Here is a 21216-nt window from a genome sequence, read left to right on the forward strand (position 1 = left end):
CTTTTTTATAAAGCCGTAATTTAGTTCAGTGTTTCACAGCCTTAGTGCTCTTGACATTTTGGACCATATAGTTCTTTACTGTGGGGAGCTATAGGATATTTAGCCTCATCCCTGGCCTCCATCCACAAAGTCACCAGTTGCAACGTCCCAGTTGTGACCATCAAAAATGTCTCCAAATATTATCAAATGTTCCATGACTGCTGAAATTACCCCCAGTTGAAAACTACTAATTTAGCTAAACACTTTTTTTTATATCTTCATAATCTTAAATGTTTTGTGGAAACAAAAATCTTACCTGACCTATTAAATCAGTGCATAAAATTTATGGCATTCAAATTATGCTTTCCATAGAAAAACATATCAAAATTTTACATAAATTACAAACTTTAGAGTAATATTATTTTTCACATCAAGGCAAAGATATACAGTTGACTTAAATAAAAATTAACTTGTCTAAATTGTCCAAGTATTCACTTTGTTTAGTATTATTACCTGATGTTTTCCCACCATTTACATAATAAATAATAAAAACCTCATGTTTTTTAGAGCTGAGTAATTTTTGGTGATACATACTTGTACATATTAATGGAACATACGTGATACTTTACATGCATAGATTCTGTAATATCAAGTCGGTATTTGGACATCCAACACCACAAGTATTTATCATTTCTATGTGCTGAGAACATTTCCAGTCCTTACATCTACCTATTGTGAAATGTACAACACACTGTTGTTAAGCATAGTTACCCTACTCTACTACAGATTATAACTTATTCATTCTAAATGTATGTTTTTGCCCATTAACCAACCTTTCTTCATTGTCTGCCCCCAACACCCTCCCCACTGACATTCTTCCTAGCCTTTTATAACAATCATTCTACTTTTTACCTCCACGAAACCAACTTTTTTAGCTCCTACATATGAGTTGGGGGGCATATAATAGCTTTCTGTGGCTGGTTTATTTCACTTAATGACCTCCAGTTCCATCCATGTTGCTCCAAATTATGTGATTTCATTCTTTTTTATGGCCAAATAGTATTTCATTGTGTAAATATACTACATTTTCTTTATCTATTCATCCATTGGTGGACACTTAGGCTGATTCCTTATCTTTGCTATTGTAAAAAGTGCTGTATAAACATGGTGGTACACGCATCCCTTGGATATATTGATTTCCTTTCTTTTGAATAAGTACCCAGTAGTGGAACTGCTGGATCATATGGTAGTTTTATTAGTTTTTTGAGAAATTTCCACACTTTTTCCATAATGGCTATACTAATTTAGAGTTCCATCAACAGTGTATGAGAGTTCACTTTTCTCTGTATTCTTTCCAGAATCTGTTATTTTCTGTCTTTTCAGTAACGGTCATTCTAACTAAGGTAAGATGACATCTCATGGTTTTGATTTGCATTTCCCTGATTAGTGATAATAAGCACTTTTTCATACACCTGTTGGTGATTTGTATGCTTTCTTCTGAAAAATGTCTATTTAGATCCTTTGCCCACTTCTTAACAGGATTAAAAACCTCTTATTTAAAAATACTGAGTCTTAGGTTGTTTCCTGTTATTTGATAACATATGCATACATTTGTTTCTTGTAATCTAGCAATCAAGGCCATTAAATCATCACTAACTTCTTCTACCCACCTCAACTATTTGAAATTCCTTAAAGAGCCAGCAAACTTACCCATTGACTTTTTTTTTTTCACTTTCTCTCTGAAAATTATTTGGTTCTTACACAAGTCTTACTTTGTCTGTTTATGCCAATTGAAATAGGAGCTTGTGTTAAGCTGTTCTCGCATTGCTACAAATGAATATCTGAGACAGAGTAATTTATATAGACAAAAGGTTTAACTGGCTCATGGATCTGTGGGCTATTCAAGCCAGCATCTGCTCAGCTTCTGGGGAGGTCTCAGGGGACTTTTACTCATGATAGAAGGTGAAGCAGAAGCAGGATTGTCACACAGTGAAAGCAGGAGCAAGAGAGAGGAGGGGGAGGTACCACATACCTTTTACGCAACCAGGTCTCACATGAACTTATTCATCATCAAGGGGATAGTGCCGTGCCGTGCCGTGCCATGCCATTCATGAAGGATACGCCTCCATGATCCAAATATCTTCCACCACGCCCCACCTCCAACACTGGGGCAACATGAGATTTGGAGGGGACATAGAGCTCCATTAAATTTAAGACATTAAAATCTAATTTAGTACTTATCTCTGGAGAGAAGCAAAGGCATGCAAGTTTATCAACAAACGTATTTAGAAAATATTGTATAACTCATGATAAAATACTTTTATCTAACATTTGGGTACTCTGGAAGAGTTTAGTGCCAAATTTCTTTCCATTTCAGTATTTATGTATGTATGTTTTGTTTTTAAACACAAAACTTTTTCAGACCATCTGATTTGTGTTTGATTCATTTTATTTTATGGGACATTTTTTCTTTTTTTAAAGAAAGGATAAAGAAAACTCCAAGCTACTCAACACCCTTTAGGTTGCTTAGGAGGTCACGAATCTACAGAAAAACCAGAAGTAATTTCCCCATTCAGTCTGCTGTCTCATTCCATTACACTTACATACTCATTAATATAATTTTTTTAGAGGAAAATTCTTAAATCTGAAGTCTTTACAACTATGTAAAACTAATTTCAAATTTTTTACTTAAATCCCTGCATCACTCCCTCACATTTGATGGTTAATCTGTATTTTTAAATTAGATATCACCAGTAGTGCATAGAAGTGATAAATTTTTATGTCTAATTAATATCCATAATTTCCAGAAGTTGAGAGACCATAAAGTGGGTAAATGCCAGCTGCAAATACAAGAAATGTTACAAGTATAAACATCTGTAAAAAGCTTTTACAAGGAGAAGTCCTTTTTTTTTATTCACACACACACACAAGAAGTCTTCTATTTACACACACACATACACACAGAATTAGCAGCCTAAATTTAATAACTTCATCCTTCTTAATCAAAAATAAAGAGTGAAACTCACCAACTTATTGGAGGAGAGAGATCAGAGACACAAAGGATAGCTGAAAGATGGCTTGCTTTCCAGCAAGCATGAAAACTATTTTCTTGAATACTTTTAAAGCTCATAGTACTGTGTAAACAAGACAAGGAACATGCCCAAGAAAGGGAGTTCTCTGGGCTTCTCAGTACAGGGGACCTTAACCTAATGGGCTAGAAAAAGAGAAAGGGAGGTTGAATTCCTTCCTTACAGCCAGACCCTGCAACACAGGTTCCAAGGGTCTAAGCCTCCTGCCCTGGCTGATGCTCCCCGACTCCACCTCAACAGGACCCTAAGCCCACCGCACAGTTGAGCTGGACCAAGCTGAGGAGTTGCTGGAGCAGCAGCTGGAGCTGAACCAGGCCCTGCTGGAAGGGCAGGAGGGGGTCAGGGCTGAAGCTCTGGTGCTCAAGGTCCAGAAGCTGAAGAAAGAAATAAAGAGGCACAGATAGAGTCTGGGAGGAGACACCAAAGCTTCCCACCAGTGCCCACAGCACGCTCTATCCCTGGAAATACTGGGAACCAACCCCCAGGAGCCCCGGGATCAGAAACATCTGTCTCTTTCAGGCCAGATAAAGCAGAAGAGACCCCCACACAGGGCCAGCAATTGGTAGGTAGTAGGGGAGCCAGGACTCTGCAGTCTTAGTCCCATTGCCCCTGACCTCGCAGCAGGGCACCCAGGCCTTACAGTTTACCCTGGACCATGCCCTAAAATAACCTCACCCCAAATACAATAAAACAAGAGAGCACCCACACATTGAAAAATAATAATAAAATAAATAAGACAAGGAACATGAAGGATTCTGCCACTGGCAGAAGAAACTGATCTAGGCTGCAACATGAACCACGTAATCATACAGGAGAGACAAGATATTGGCCTGACCAAGATGCCAGCTGATAGCAAGAGTCTTGAAGACATGAAGACAATCAAAAAAGATAAATAGCTGCTTGGCAGAAAATTAGGTCAGACTACAGAAGTCAGCTCCCTAACACTGTTTCCACCAATTGAGAAATAAAGTAGCTATGCACTAATCAAACTCAAAACAAGACTTGACCGAGACCCAGAAAAAGAGCCATGAGGAGGGGAAAGTAGAAAACAGTCAGCGAGTGTAAAGCCTCTAACTGTTGAATGAGGTCCATCCCTGGAGGCTAGGTGAGCCTGGATGTAAACAGCCAATGAGGCAACACTGGCTCAGGAGGTAAGTCACCGGGGCATCCCAGTGGAACATCCACCTGTCAAAGGAAAACTCACACAACAGCATTTAGGAAAGGAGTTTACTTGCAAAGAAGGCTGCAGGTGTTTGAGAACTTAAGATTTTAGGAGTGTTCCCATCAATTCCCAAAACTGATAAAAATGGCTCAGTAAGCCTAAACTGTACCAAAAATATGGCATATGTTGACCACAATTTTCTGAGAAAGAAATTCCATAAAGGAATTCCGTTATGTGCCAGGCAGAGGGTGCCTAAATAAACTGCCCTCAATAAAACCCCAGGCACCAAGTCTCGAAAGAGCTTCCCTGGTTGGCAACATTTTACAGGTGTTGTCACAACTCCTTGCTGTGGGAGTTAAGTTGCATCTTGTGTGACTCTACTGGGAGAGAACAGTTGGCAGCTGGAGCCTTGTTCCCCCAGACTTCGTCCATGCACTTTTTTTTGCTCTTGTTCTATATCCTTCTGCCATAATAAATCTTAGCTGTATGACTATATGCTGAGTTTCGTAAGTCCTCCTAGTCAATCACCAAGGGGAAAACTCCTAATACATAGTTTTATTGTTTCATTTCACTCTTGATGATATGTAAAAGATCATGTTTACCAATTTAAAATATCATCTTTAACACACATCTCACACACTGCATTGGTAAACCCATGGGTTAAGTTTCATTTTCACTCAGCTACTGCAAGTTTTCCTAAATCAAACATATTACCTGTCATTACATATATGGGTCAATGTCTGGCACAAATATTTTATAAACTAAACTGTATGGCATTTCCTTCTTCCCCTTACATTTTCGAGTTACTATTCTTCTGGTCACATGAGCAAAATCTGTGGAAGTATCTTTCCCGCTTCTCATGAGATGTGCTCTATTATTCCTCACTGAAGTCATTACTCTGGTATTCAGAGCCAAATTCTACTCTTTAATATCTGCTATATAATCAGCTGTTAACTTTCCATCTTCACCCTTTTTCCATCTTTCCCTTTTCTTCCAAAGATTGAACTTTCCATTAAAATGGCAGGCAAGAAAAAAATCTTTGTGCTCCAAATCCACTGGGTTTTCTGTCCAGTTTACATTCCCTAACTAAAGACACTTCACCTTTTTTTCTCTCCTACTAAAGATTTTCCAAACTACATTCCGTGAGAACATCATCCTCAAGCTGCTCGTGACAAAAGATTCTGAGGTTAAGTTTAGGAAATTAGGTAAGCAAAGTTCAACAGGTTTCTTATAGAACATCTCAGAATTTTTGATATAATCATTTGAATTATGAAGGAATATTTTTGCTTTTTGGTTCATATACAGATAGTCCTGTATACGTTACATAAAAGTATAAGACTTTCCCCTCAGGAACATCTTATAGGGAACAATATTTTACCACATGCATTTTAAGAAATATTATGCCAATCCCTGATGGGCTAGAAGTTATCACATCTGATGCCTTAGAAGTCTATTGAAACAGCTCCAAGAAGGATGCAAATATTATGACCAATCTACTTTTAGAAAGGAAAAAGTCTAAAATATTAGTCAAAATATGAATTTAAAATGAGATCAAATAAAATGGATTACTAATTATGAATCTTTTCAACTGTGGGAAAAATATTTTATAATTTTATATGATGAGGAAGTATAAAGTTTCTTTAACATTGTGGTGTAAATTATTTGCCCCATAAAAGAAAAAGCTAAATTCAGTCCATTTAAGTCAGTAATCACTCAAGCACTCATCTACCAACCTGGAACTTGAATTGATTGATATCTAAAATAAAAGAAAATACAAACAGACCTAAAAATAAGACTACTGAACAAGCATCTTAAAAGTAACAAAAATACATTACTACTAAATGAACTCAACAAAAATGTTTGTTAATACTTTATTAGTATTTTCTAATGGACAGAACGCAAACCAAATAAATTTTTTAATCCTTTTAGTTGAATAAAAATAACTGACATTCTGATTGTTGTTTCTTTGTTAAAGAAGGAAAGTATTGATAGAACAGTTAGGCACACAGTTGACACTTACTGTACAATGATATGCACACATTATCTTTTAACAAGTATAATCCTAAAATGTGCTCTTTACATTTTTTCCCTTGTAATACAGGAGCCATGCTCCTATAAGCAAAATTTACTACTAATAAAAGAATTTTCCAAGGAGTGACAAAAAAGACTTTTAAAACAAGTCCTTAAATAAAAGGATGCAGCAACAACGGAATGTAAGTTGTTGGATTAAGAAGACAGTTTAAGCTACATCTCAAAAAATTAAAAATTCATTTCTTACAATTACTCAAATACACATGCATTAAATGAAAATATTGCACAAAATTAAAATTTTAGATTGAGAAATTTATATTATTCTTAATTTTTATAAAAATTGGTACACTTTCTGGTAGCATTTAACTGTTTGATTTTTTTTCCCAAATACCAGCAGCACAAACTTAAAATGAACAAACTGAAATACTCAAGAAAGTTTTTAATGTTTTCTTTTAAAAAAAATTAAGGCTAACCAAGTGCATCCATTGGTCAATGGCACAATTGATTTCAGCAACTATTTGGAATATCCTAATTATAGGAAATGCCCATCTAAGTGATATATTTAAATAATACAATCAACTTTTTAAGGTGAATAAACTATGATGGTTTCTAAATAGTTTACACGTTACCTGAAAAATCAGAAAACACAAAGAATGATTTAGAAAGTTCTTGCCTAAAGGCACTACTGACTTAAAAAACATTCAAAATCAAATAAGAGAAGACATAAAGCCTCTTCACGTATATATTCATATATGCAATAAATGCATTAAATGTAGTAACTTTATTAAACATAGTACACTGTACTTGACTTATGGTTAAATATTTTACACACAGCTTGACCAAGTCATTCAAAAAGTTATCTCTAATTTTAGCACGACCACAGCTCTTTCTGATGTAAAACACAGATGTGCATAGAGAAGATGCACCACCATTTACAAAGACTATCATTTGACATTTTCTGCTTCTGAAATATAAACTCTTTTAAACAAAAATTACTTTAAAAATCTATTTACTCAAATAGTTTTTGGTATGATTGCAGTTATCTTGTAGGGCTCTATTTTGAAAATTTACAGTATTACATGACCTTTCTTTCCCTGGTTGATGGCCAGTGCTCCTCACATTATATAGAAATGCTCTTTCACATGTACACGCTAGGCTCTTACATGAATCATTCCGTATACTCTTAGATTTATTCATGTCAAAAATATACTTGAAATGGGCAGGGGCATATATGAAAATCATTGCACTTATGGCCATGCTGATGCTTCCCACAGACATGTTTCACACATCTTCACTTTTAAAGCCTAGGGCTCAGGGAGGGGCCAAGGCAGGGAGACACCCTGAGAAGAAGAAATACTATTTCTTCCACCAGAGCCACTAAGGATCTCTTCTCACTTGCAAGTTGCAATGAAAGGGATTTCATTTTATGTAATTCTGAAGACATGCAACATATGCTGAATATATGCATACTATAAGTATACACAACAGCATTATTAATAAATATGATTATTATAAAGCTTTAAAGGAAGGCTTTATTCTGTTAATAGGCCTCACTTTGAAAGTAGGATCTAAGTGAAAACAAGACAGTGATATCTTGTTCCAATCTTAAAGCTCCCAAATAACTGGGATACCAATATGCTGTCCCTTTATCTTAAGCACCCAGACTTTCTTTTAATACCAGGATCTTGGCTCAGTGGTCTGATAAGTAGCTTCACTATTTTAAGGTTTTAGTGTTAATTATTTTTAAAACAAAGAAAGCTGACACACCCAAACCCTTAGACAATGAAAATATTTAAAACTACGCAGAAATCCTGCATAGAAGGGATATGAAGACTTCTAAGATGGATAAAATGGACAGTGAGAAAATTATAGGAAATACAGAAGCTCCAAAACTAGAGAAAGTATTTTATTTTATTGGTATAAAATTAATTTATGGGTTTAAAGGTATACACTGAGGGGTTTTGCCTACTAGCTTTATTTTGTAGAATTTTACATTATGTGAAATATAAATAAAAGCATATTTTAAAAAATATTATAGTTCTTTTTTCATTTATTTTCATATATGTACACTGTCATAGAATTAGGAATCTGTATGTTTACTATGACTAATAAGCTCATTAATCATTTAATTTGCTATTTCTGCAGTTACCTAAGGCATGTCTAGATCACATAATTAAAAATTATCATATGGTAACTTTCCAGACTACTATTTAAATTTCCATATTTTTAGAAGGACAAAATGTATTTGGCAGTTCTTCCAATAAATTATATCTTCTGTATAATCAGTAATCTGTTAAAGATAAAACTAATAATTTTGAAATTTAAATGAGAGCCACCACATGCTTCTTTTTTGCACAAAGAATGCCAAAAGGAAACACAAAACTGAGTACCATAAGAGCATAACACAGCCCTTAAAGCACACATAAGAATAAAAATTGTTGTATACCAATGAATAACAAATCCAATCAAATTCTGTGTTTGATTGGTTTTATTTTATACTCAGCTTTACTTTATATCACAAAACTGTAATTCAGGTATAAGGTTATTTCACACTTTAAGGGCATTTTGTCTCTTTCCCCAGACCTGAAAGAGATGTTTCAAGGATCATTCACCTGGCTAATTCACAATATATCAAAATGCTGACACAGACCTACAAAATCATTATGCCAAATTCCTCCAAATCATACATTGCACAGTCTCCAACCGTTAAACAAATTAGCCAATTTATCTCTGAACCATTGTTTTGTGCTTTCCTTAGCTTTCATATATACACTCTGGCATTTTGTCATTGCTGGAGAATGCTGATTAGTTCGAAATGGAAGAAATCAACGCCATTCTTGCTTGAGATGGGGGCAGTTTTCTCTCAATGTTGCAAAATATGCACCAAATCATTTAAGACACAGAAATCTCTCTTGTTAATGGTGGATTATAGATGAGAATGAGAAGAACCACAGACTTATGGATGTATTAATAATCTATTTTGAGACACTAAAAGACTGGTGCAGACACAACAGTATTTGAGTTAAGCCCCAGAAGATCTGTCCATACCATTAGTCCTGGACAAAATGAACACCAGCTTCATAGAGTGGAGTGTCACCTTTTCTGTAAAGAAGGCGCTTGCGTAGTTTGAAGTTTCTGTTTATATTTCTGCATCTGCTTTGACCGTGAATGCAGTTTGTTGAAAAGTTCACGGAATTTATACTGTGGAAATAAGGTTTCTAAAAAGCCTTCCAAGAAGACATAAACCATTCTCCTATTTAATTGGTTATGCTGAAACATTTCAAAAACACGAAGAATACCTTTCCGTGTTGTCTCAGCCCCAATAATGTGCTTCAGTTCATCTAAATGAAGTGGGGGAAAATACACACAATTACTCAAAGGAAACACAAGGCCTAAACTCTTAAATGCTCTTAAATTAAGGTACACAGCAGAGTAACTGATAAACAGTAGGTAACCAGTTAATGCATTTCAGCTATGTACTACAGCTGAAGCTTAATATGCATCTTCGCATGCATGCATCTATTTACCCACTTATGCAAAAGCTACTGGGAGAGAATACAGCACAGGTGTAAAAGATAAAAAAAGTCTCAAAGATCCCAAACTATGATTACAAACGTGTCCCTTAATACCCATGTGATACTTACCCACCACCCTGACTCTTTCCTCATCTGAAAAGGAGAATTTATAATAACAAACATCCTTATAACTATAAGGATTTATAAGTCTTTAAAGAGATAATGTGAAAAGTGATCTGTAAACTTTGTAATATTATACAAATATTCTTAGTACACCTAATGAACAGTAACAAATGCTATAAAGAAACAAACTAATCCATGATGGTGAATAAAGTTTCATTGGAACACAGGAAAAAAAAAAGAAACCGTAATCCCTGATCTACAAAAACCCCTGACATAGTAACCATGCCATAAAAATGCTAAAAGTATAAGAATATTTGTAGTGGGGAGACTTCCAGATGTGGTAACAAAGAAAAGTTCCCTTTAAGAAAGTGACAGGTAAAGGAGACTTTCTACTTGGGCAGGATTTTGATAGGTGCAATGAGATGAAGGATTAGCCTTGGTGAAATGGACATGAATGAGCAAATAAGCAGTAACTAAAATAACAAAGCATGTTCAAGAAATGGGGATAGTACAAGTTTGGTTGAATTTTATTTAAATTCAAAGTGAAGAAAGTGAAGAAAATAGAAAACTGATGGTGTTGTGACTAAGAGTGAGCAAATTTGGCATTTATTCATAAATAACACCAAGTTACTACAGAGATCTGATTATGAGACCAACATGTATGATTATTAATTATTCATATTCATAATTATTCATAATATTGATAATATAAGTATCATTTTGCTGCTTTGGAAAGAAACATACAATTTCCAAAAAGTCTTTATCTAACTAGGGGTACCAAATAATTTATAGCAAAAATTTTGAGAATTTACTAAAAAATAGGCAAGGATTATGTATATATAAATTCATATACTTTTATATGTACCCTCACTTCCTTCAAATCTTCACACCACTGTCATCTTCTCAGTGAGGCCTGCCCTGGCCACCCCATCTAAAACTGCAACCCATCCGACACTACCTATTCCATTTTCCTGCAGTATCTTTCTCTTTAGTACTTACCACTTATCTAACATACTACATTCCATTTATTTGTTTTGTGTGTTTTTGAGTCCCTCTATTTCTATTGGAAAGTAATCTCCAAGAAGGCAAACATAAGTGCAAAGAACAGCATCTGGCACATAATAACTTTCAATAAATATTTGGTGAATAAAGATTTCTTCCAGCTAGATAACTGAGTCAGTCTATATAGCACAGTCAGGTTTACTATAATAGTATATTAAATAATATCCTAAGCAATTGTTTCTTATTTTTCTAAAATGTTATTTCTATAATTTGCTTTTTTACCAACAAATGAAACAGTATATAGGTAAGAATTAAAATCATGTGGCAAATTTTTAATTTAATTGACGGAAGACAAAGCTGGTCATTAAAATTTATGGAGAAAATAGAGTTCTGAATTATAACAAAATTAGAGAAAAAATAAGTATTGTGTGATATTAAATAATGCACAAATATGTCTGTTCATTCTCTACATCCAGAATTAAAATACAGAGAAAAGACATGTCGGCATTTTCAAAGATACTCATTAACAAGTGGCAAAACAACCATCACCACCTCCCAGCCACATTAAATTGCTTTTCACATTATATAACTTCTCTGATTGAAAGAAGAAAAACGAGAAAAAGTAAATCTAAGGTAGTGAGATAGCTGTACCCTAATGAAGTAACTAAAATCAGACCAACAAAATGCTACTAAGTATATTTTGTTTGGGATTATATATTAATAAAGATTAATAATCAGCCAATCAGTTGTTTCTATGTAGATGGAGTTTTTTAAATAATTTGTTTTCCTAAGTAGAACAAATATTCTTCCTGAAAAATTCATATCTTATATTTTATTAGCCCATTCACCTGTCATGTATTTTATTTAACTTAACTCCCAATATGTTTCAAGGCAGCAAAGCAAATGGTTAAAAGCATAAGCTTTCACATCACTTAAAGCTGAGTCAGAATACCAACTGTTGCTTAGTAGCTATAAACATTGGATAGATTATTTAACCTCTCTGAGCTTCTGTTTCCTCACATACAAAGTGGTGATGTTAACAGTCCTTAGCTTTACAGTAGGGTTATGAGGACTGATTAAGAACATATGAGAAATGCCTAGCACAGTGCCTGATATGTATTAAGTCATCAAAAGGTAGTTGTTATAATCCAAAGGCAGTTACACTGGCATGATGAATGCTAAAAATTCAGAAGAATGACAAATTATAGAGATTTTTAACTACACATGCCCACTCACCTGGCATAATTGCAAGTAATTTCGTTTTTCCTGCTACTCTTGTTCTCATTCGAATACTTTTATCTCTGCATGGAACAGTCTCTGCTAAAATGCCATTTGGCCAAAATGCATCTCTATTTGAGAAGATTAAATAAATTTTGTAAACATTTTCATTTTCTAATGATACAAGTTGATAAAATTATTTCAAATTTCTACAGAAAATACAAATGCGAACTTTTATTTATATATTAATATATAGCTTTAATGATATTCAACAAAGACCAAGTGCAGGGTTCAATTTTTGGGGTTCAAAAAAAAACAAACACAAGAAAAAATAACAGATAAATTATGCACCAATGCAGTTTATAAACACTAAGGAAGACAGCAAAATGGGATACATAGATGACTATATCACAGGCATTTAAACTCAAAGTGGGCATCCGCTGATGGAACATCTCATCCAAATGCAACCCTACAATATCTTGAATTTCAATGCCTTAGAGTTTAACACCTATCTCCTTCAGTTATGCCATCCCACTCCTCTTATAATTAAGCCTACATAAGACTAAATTCCAAGCCCACAACTTACAGATGGATTGACTTTCACACGTAAAACAACCCATTCTTCTTAACTTTCAGTGGGCTTTACTCCTGTTCCCCAACTCTTGGTCTGAAGGCAGGGATGAGCACAAAAACTAACCTTTCATCTGGGAATTTGGTGTGAGGGTCAGACTCCCCAGAGCAGCTGTTCTTAACTTTACACATTAGAAGCACCTGAGAGCTTTACAGGCTCTTAATGTACAGGCCTTTCACTGGATTAAGTCAGACTCCCTGGACATGGGATCCAGGCATTAGTAATTTTTAAAGTTCTACAGGTGATTTCAATGAACAGCCAATGCTGAGAATCACCACTCCAGAGGAACATCATTTACCCACCTGAAATAAAATAAACATGCCAGGGCAGGTTGTCCAAGTTTTGGAAACAGTATGGTACAGTGGGAAGAAACTTAGCTTCAGATTAGAGAAACCAGATTCCCCACTTTGTAGCCTGAGAGCCTATTCAACTTCTCTAATCCTCAATTTACTTCTAACAAAATAGAGACAAAATATCTACCTCATAAAATGGCATAAAATCAGAAAGCATACATAAAATACCGTGCACAGTGCCAAGAACTTAGTTAGTGTTCAATACTGATAGTTCCCTTCTTGCTTCCTTTCCTTCCTTTCCAAATACGTGATGCCATGAATTTTTACGCATTGCTTATCTTCATTTTTAGAAAAGAGGTTTATTTCTCTACTAGCTGTACTTTCCTCAAGGGACTGCATCTTATCTCAGCAATGGGCTGAGTGCTAGGCCCAGAGGAGGGGCTCAGTATTTTTTGTATGCGAAGTAGAGTATCTACTTAATTTTTGTTCCTTGTATAGGTTCCAATATTTAATAAAAAATTAAAACATAGCCAAAGAGACTTACTTAAAAAGTTCCATTTAAAATGAAGGTTAGCAAATACAACTGAGAAAAACTAATCCCCAAAACTAGATATTTGATTATACAACCGTAACATTTTTAGGTGAATATTTCAATTATCTTACAGCCACTGTATTGTGATAAAAATGTAGCCTATCATTTGAAAGATCTTTCTTCTATACTTTTCCTATTCTGGTTTTAAAGAAACAAAGATCAATAGGTTCATGAGACAAACGTTTAGTATAATTCTTAGAAGTCTTTTTGCTTATCAATGATAACTAAACCAACTTTATGTCCAGGAAGGAAACAAAAGCAATGAAAGTTAATTAGTGATAACAATGCTAAACTCTGTACTACCTGAAAGAAGTGACTGTGTCTTAAGATATACCTGAAACGTTTCACTGAGTCGGCTACTTGTTCAGGTGAAGTCATCCAATCAACATGGTCAACTATTTTTCTGAAAGTAAAGAAATGTAAATGAGTAAGGTTAAATTTTTAGAAGGTGAAAAAAATAAATATGACTTTCATAGAGCAAGCAACTTAATTTGGATGTAAATTATCCCTGAGAGCAACAGACTGCTTTAACGATGTTCTTAAAAGACCCAGAGAAAAAAAATTCTCTTACAAAGGTTGAGCAATCTACTTCCAGAAGTAAAAGTTTAATAGCTAAGTAAAATCAGATTAGAAGCGAGGAGGAAAAGAGTGGTACCTATTAATAGTATCACCATATGTAGCTCTAATAAGCTGTTGAAGTAGGTTTTTGATATTCCTTCGCAACCACTGATTTCTTTCTTTTAAGTCGAATACTTCATCCATGAGAAGCAGCATTACTCTAAGTGGAATATTGTCATCCACCTGACAAAATATGGGAAGAAATAAGAATAAGTTTGAGTTAGCTATCTACTATGAATGGTTACTTTTGTTGCTTTTACTAAATGACTGGTATTTCACAAGTCAGAGAACAAGTTACATTTTAGCCTTCATAACTTGACATTAAATTCTAATGTAAAAAAAATATTTCTAGCAGTAATTCTGACAGAATACAGAACTTCATAGTCCCACAATAATGAATACATTTTAAGGCTATAGTTTAACATTTTCAAGGCAAAGTAGATTCATGAAGGTCCTAAGAAAAGATAGGTTGGTTCTTACTATTGGCAGAGACTGTATGAATTTGATAAGGCAAATGCTAGACCCTTTGTCTATTTTCTAATGCATCTTTTTCACAAGAATAAGATATTCTCAACATCTCCATATATTTAATAGAACAAAACACAAACTATACAGAATAATGTATTTTGCTTAGTTAGTAAATTGTATGTATTTATGTACTTTCAGGAAAAAGATGCTGAAGTTCAATCCAGCACACAACTAAATTCACATTACAAAAGGCATAGTTTACTAAATTACTAGAATTTTCTTTTAGTTTTTAACAAATAAAAGTCAGTACAGTTTTATTATGGGAGTATACGATCAGTAAGGCAAGAAGGAAGATGATCGGAATGCCCTGATGCGAAAAAATACGTATAAAATAAAAAGCAGGTACAGATTTAGTACCACATACAATTGTTAGTAATTTTATAATTCTTTCATCACTGAGAAACTGTTTCCAATTATTTCCTCATCAACACTGTAATTTAAATACTGGCAAGAAAGCATGAGCTACACAGTTTTCACTGTCATGTTGTAAACATTTCCTTAGTGCACCTTCCATTTCAAAAACTGAAATCAAATAGCTTAATCAAAACCAGTGGGGAGAAGGAGACCCATTTCATCACTGAGACAGAATAAATTCTTCCATATTCTCTGATCAAGTATATTCCTACGAGTTTGATGTCATATGAAAATCTAATAAATAGCTAAACTGTAAAAACCACATACCAAAAGGTACAATGTTATGGATATTATGCCATCAATAAACTTAATAACACATCTTAAAATAATCTTGAAAAAGCAAATAAAAATATTATTTTTGTTTAAGACAGTTGATTATAAACAAATTCAATTGGAAACGGAAAGGAGATAATTACAACCTTAAAATAAATCTGCCTAATAGAACAGAATAAAACAGATCCAAACATATACGGTAACCTGATTTGTGATAAGAGAGAAACAGTACAGTGGGGAAAAGATGGCCCTTTCAGTAAATGGTGTTTGGATCAACTGGACCCATACCTCAATTCATAAACAAAAATCAATCCCAGATGAATTGCAAACCTAAATGTTGTTACAGTAAAACAAAAAAGGTTTTTAAAGAAAATTCTAGGACATGTCTGTGACCCTGTAATAGACACAGATTACATATATAGCACAAGAAAGAAACCTAGAGAGTAGAAGACAATGTATTACATATATCCAACAAAGAACTCACATTCAGATTACATAAAGCACTCCTACTAATCAAAAGAACTAAGACAGCTAAGCCAACAGAAAAATGACAAAAGGTCTTGACAGACGCATAAGACAGAACATTCAAATGGCCAATAAACATATGAAGAGGTGTTCAACATTTCAACAGTTATAAAAACGCAAATTCACATGAAATACAACAATCAGATTGGCTAAAATTAGAAAGACAAAATACTGAGTATTGGCAGGATGTAGAACACTGGAACTCTCATCTCATGTACTGCTGATAGCAATGTAAACGGTACAAATAATTTGAAAAAGTACTCGGCAGTATCTACTAAAACTGAACTTATATATATATATCCTGATACAGCAATTTCATTCCTAAGTATAGATCCAACAGAAACATGTACAGACGTGTATGAATGTTCACAGAAATACTATTCATGATACAACAAATAGATTGTACTATATTCACAAAATGGAATACTATAAAGCCACAAGAACGAAGAAACTACAATCACACAAAACATCATGGAAGAACATCACAATGTTAAGCAAAAAAGCCAGACTTCATGGAACACATACATTACAGTTTCATATACACAAAGTATAAAAACAGAGTAGAAGTTAGGATAGTGATGGTCCCTGGTGGAGGAGAAGGTCCTAACAGGAACAGAGGATGAGGGGCTATTCTGGAGTAGTGGTTATGTTGTTTTCTGATTAGAGTGCTAATTACATGGGCATGTTCAGTTTGTAAGAATTCTTCAAGCTTAACACTCACAATATGTGCACATTAATGATACATATACATATTACACTTCATTAAAAAGTTAAAAAGATATGCCAAGTATGACTTAAACTAAATACTACCAACAATAAAATTAACTCACATTATCGTCAAGTTGAGCCGAAACTCGGCGATGTTCAGGGTCTGAATCAGTCTTAGGAATTAAAGGAGGCACCTAAAACCAAAACCCCACAAAGTAAACACACTAAAGCAGACAGTGAAAGAACACAACACAATAATAAACCTAAATGAGTATCAGCATTTGATCTGACTTTTGGTACAATGTATAAGCCAAATTTAACAATCTAAAATTTGGACCCAAATACAAAGAGTAATTATTTCATTACTAAAAGGGTTTTCTCCTTTACAAAATAAATGACTTTTGAGTTAGAAAGAAAAATTAGTCAGTCAAACTCCCATATTTTTTAGAAGAATTCAAAGCCATGAAAGGTTAAATGACTTGAAAGCCAAAAAGTCATGCATCGCATAACGACGTTTTGTTCAACAATACCAGAGTGGTACCATAAGACTGTAACACTATATTTTTACTGCATTTTTTCTGTGTAGATATATTTAGATACACAAATGTGTACCATTGTGTTGAAATGCCTATAGTATTCAGTACAGTAGCATGCTGTGCAGGTTAGTAGCCTAGGAGCAATAGGCAATACTATATAGCCTAAGTGAGAAGTAGGTTTGCGGAACTTACACATACCATCTAGGTTTGTGTAAGTTCATTCTATGATGTTCCCAGATGATGAAATCACCCAATGACACATTTATCAGAACATATCCCTGTTGTTAAGTGATGTACGACTGTAGTTAGTAGTACTGCCAGGGAACAGAGCTCCAATCGACTTTCTTTTTGCCATGAAGAGCTTTTGATATAGTATGTTAATATGTTTAAGAAATTAACAAAATGTTAGATGGAAAGGACAGAAAGATCAGTATTGGCTGAAAATCATTTTGTCAGCACAGGAAGGATTGTCAAGACCATCTCAAGTTACTGGTGACGACAAAGAGGCCTAGAAAAGTTCAGTGACTTTTGTACAAATTCATATGAGTAATGAAGAGCAGAAGTGGGATTGAACAATACTGATTTCAGTGTTAGTATACTTCCTCGCAAATAGAAATAAAAATGAGGCATCAGAGAAAGTACGAGAATTAACAGAAAAGTACGATTCACACAATTTTAGGAGTGGCCCTTAGATTAAAGAATACCTATGTTTTCATACATTTCCCTTACATTCAAGCATAATCTATCCACTACAAAATTCTAATAGCTATATGTTTTATAGCCTTGATTACAACTTCAAGTAACTATGTCAAAATGATTTTTAAAATGTTAATTAGGAATTCAACAAACTATAGTCTAGTATCTTTATGTGTTAATGCAATTAAAAAAAAAAAATCTCCCTGGGAAATTCTTCTATGACATGCAGAGGTCTATACCCAGTAATGTATGAGCCCAGAGACTGATGGTAATGATGAACTTTTCTTCTCTTTGATCTGGTAATCATTCTATCATGTAAATCAGGAGAAATAAGACTTTATGCTTCCTGAGTGAATACTAGTATAACTCATTTGCACAACAGAATTTATTTGTTTGCTACTAAATTTAATAGTACTTTATGATAAAAATGGCATAATGAAATAAAACAAGATAAAGAAAGTTAACTTTACTAATTTTAAGCTTTGGTTTTAAATGAATTTTAAAACCCTACCACAGCAGAGACTAACAAGTAAGTGGATTTTATAATACTCATTTCTGATAAGAATTTTTCTCTTTAGTTTTTTATTCTTTATGAGACTATGTGTCTAGCAACATTTGGAAAAGAAATAAGGTTAAGGGAATAAGGTAAATCCAACCAGAATTCAATACTTCTTAGTTGACTTAAAAATAGTTTGCTTTAGACATTACTGAAAATGTCTTCTTACCTTAAAAAATGATTGCTTTATGTCTTGACCTAATCTTTCTGACATTTTGCCCATGTTGTCTGACATTTTAGTCATTCCCTCTGCCAAGCTATCAGGAAGGGATTTAACTGCATTTGAAACATTCCTCATAGAATTGCGAAGCGGATTTACAAAAGTGTCCATCTAAAGGGAAAAAAGATATTATACCATGATTTCATTGTACCAGAGTTGTTACCCAAATGACAAGCCTTGGAAAATACAGAGTGCAACACTGGAAAGATGCAATAATTTTCTGGTTTATATTATGTCGTTACATTTTAAAAGTACAGAAATGTTGTCTTCAGTGTGTCTTAAAAATGTATTTTCGGCTGGGCACAGTGGCTCATGCCTATAATCACAGCACTTTGGCAGACTGTAGCGGGAGGATCACTTGAATCCAGGAGTTTGAGACCAGCCTGGGCAACACAGTGAGACTCCATCTCTACAAAAAAAAAAAAAAAAGCCAGGCATGTTGGAACATGCCTGTGGTCCGAGCTACTGGGGAAGGTGAGGCAAGAGTATGGCTTGATCTCAGGAGTTCAAGGCTGCAGTGAGCCGTGATCATGTCACTGTACTCCACAAACTCCAGCCTGGGCAAAAGTGAGACCCTTGTCACAAAAAAACAAAAGCATTTTCACATACACATATATGCTTTGAAAATTTGACAGATGAGGTTATTCTTAGAATATCAATATAAGCTTTGGCTGCCTCTTTATTAAAGAAATTTTGAATAAAAAAACTTTTCCATTCAAAATTGTAAAAGAAAAAAAAATGTTTTCCAAAACAGAAACTGATGCAACGAGAATTAGCCACTATATACTTCTGGCACAGGTCAAAGCAACAATTAGGTATTCTGAGTAGATACTGAACAGAAAACAGGTAAAATAAACAGAAAACTGAAATAACTAATAAATATTTAAGATTTTTTAAAAAAATAATTTTAGAATACATTATATGTGCAATTAAAATCTACAGAGGAAATTTAAAGTTCACTACAAAGAAGGAAAAGAGACGTTGCAAATCAGACATGTAAATCTTATCTTAGCAAGGTGGAATTACAAAAACTGTAAAAGGAAATACGACCAGAGATATAAAAAGGAATCAAAAATCTTCAGAGTGACAGAAAGCAAAAATGGTATTATGGCCATAAAATGTAAAATAATTTCAATTAATAAAGAGATATCTAAAGAAACCAGACTAGAGATGCAGATGAGACTGAGAGATTTTTAACAAAAATAAAGAAATCAAAGAAAAGACACAAAACCAGTCATACAAAACTACAGAAATATTTTCCAAAAAAAAAAAAAAAAAAGTTAAACATCATAAAAGCTACCAGGAAAAACAAATTATGTTCCATGCAAAAAGAAAAAAATGAGTAACAGTAACAAAACTGAATCTCACTGCTTAGGAATCATAGCAACATTAATATAACAAGAAGACAAAACTCCTTCACTCTAATTATATTTTCATGGCTTTCATCAAGAAAAACTAGAAAAGATAAAATGAGTATTAATAAGAAGTGAATTTCAAGATAACTGCACAAGGGCTGAGAGTTTTGGTTGGTTACTCCCTGGCTTAAGCTCAGCCACTAGCACCGCAGACATGCTTGACGGAACATCCACCCCTAGAAGGGACACTGTCAGAGTACAACCAAGAGTAAAATCAAAGGACAGAAACTGGCTTGAATAAGGATTTGAAAAACACGACCACTGGTGGAGAGAAATACAAAGACAAAAAGATGAAGTTAATTCTCACGTGTGGCTAATGATTCTTGTGTGTGCGTGTGTGTGTGCCCGCACGTGCACACTGTGGCCTTTTCTTTTAAATGGTAATAACATATAAATAAGCTAAGTCATGAGAACATAGCGTAGAATTCTAAAGCGAGATAAGCATTAAGCATGACAATACAACATTTAAAATGTGCAGCTTGGGAAAAAACTGCCACCTTGCTAACAAGTTAAAATGTTCACAGAAGAAATAGCATTTCAGAAGCATAAAAGGCATGAATTTCTATTTAATCCCCAACCTGAGTTTATAAATAGTATGACATCCTCAAAAATATTTTAGAAATTCATACATCTTACACTTCACAGCAGAAACTTGAGTTTATCTACTATGCATTGGTTAAATGAATACTATCTCATATGCTTACCCAGGCATGAGGCTATACTACCATTGATACTCTAAGAGAAACTAAATCTATATAATCTATAAAATGAATTTCCCAATAATTAAAAATAGTTGTCTATGTAGTATCCCAGAAGTACAGAAGCATTTTTTTTTCCCTAAAGGTAAAGCCCAAGCATTTGTAGTAGGAGGGAAGTGGGGTAAGAACGAAAAACCTCTAAAAGCGACTCTGTTGCTTAACCATGAAAGAGGCAGAATTTCATAAGCATAAAAGGAAAGTCCATCATTGTATGAAAACATTTCCAAAAACAAGATTTGTTTTAAAGTAGATTCTAAGAAAAAGAGAAAAACTTTCAGATGATCATGCACAGGAGATTATGGATTGCCGGCATAAGTGTACACTTAGCTGTCCT

General features: G+C 34.1%; 1 protein-coding gene across 10 annotated transcripts in view; it reads right to left on the bottom strand.

The window, feature by feature from the left end:
* Window positions 1–1355: 1355 nt before the first annotated feature.
* SNX13 (sorting nexin 13) overlaps window positions 1356–21216 on the bottom strand; it is a 160055-nt gene continuing 140194 nt past the window's right edge. For 4 of the 10 annotated variants that reach the window (XM_009203288.3, XM_017956877.2, XM_009203290.3 and 1 more), the window contains 6 exons: window positions 18659–18820; window positions 16824–16895; window positions 14291–14436; window positions 13970–14038; window positions 12138–12250; window positions 9218–9602 (listed from right to left, as the gene is read on the bottom strand). In XM_009203288.3, coding sequence (XP_009201552.1) covers window positions 9355–9602; window positions 12138–12250; window positions 13970–14038; window positions 14291–14436; window positions 16824–16895; window positions 18659–18820 — 810 coding nt within the window. In that variant the 3' untranslated portion in view covers window positions 9218–9354. Of the gene's footprint in view, window positions 2145–6087; window positions 9603–12137; window positions 12251–13938; window positions 14039–14290; window positions 14437–16823; window positions 16896–18658; window positions 18821–21216 lie in introns of those variants that run through there. The other 6 variants (XR_002521035.2, XM_009203289.2, XM_009203292.4 and 3 more) reach the window with 4 other exon arrangements.

This window comes from Papio anubis, chromosome 4, assembly GCF_008728515.1.
Source record: "Papio anubis isolate 15944 chromosome 4, Panubis1.0, whole genome shotgun sequence".
In the NCBI taxonomy this organism is placed as follows: domain Eukaryota; kingdom Metazoa; phylum Chordata; class Mammalia; order Primates; family Cercopithecidae; genus Papio; species Papio anubis.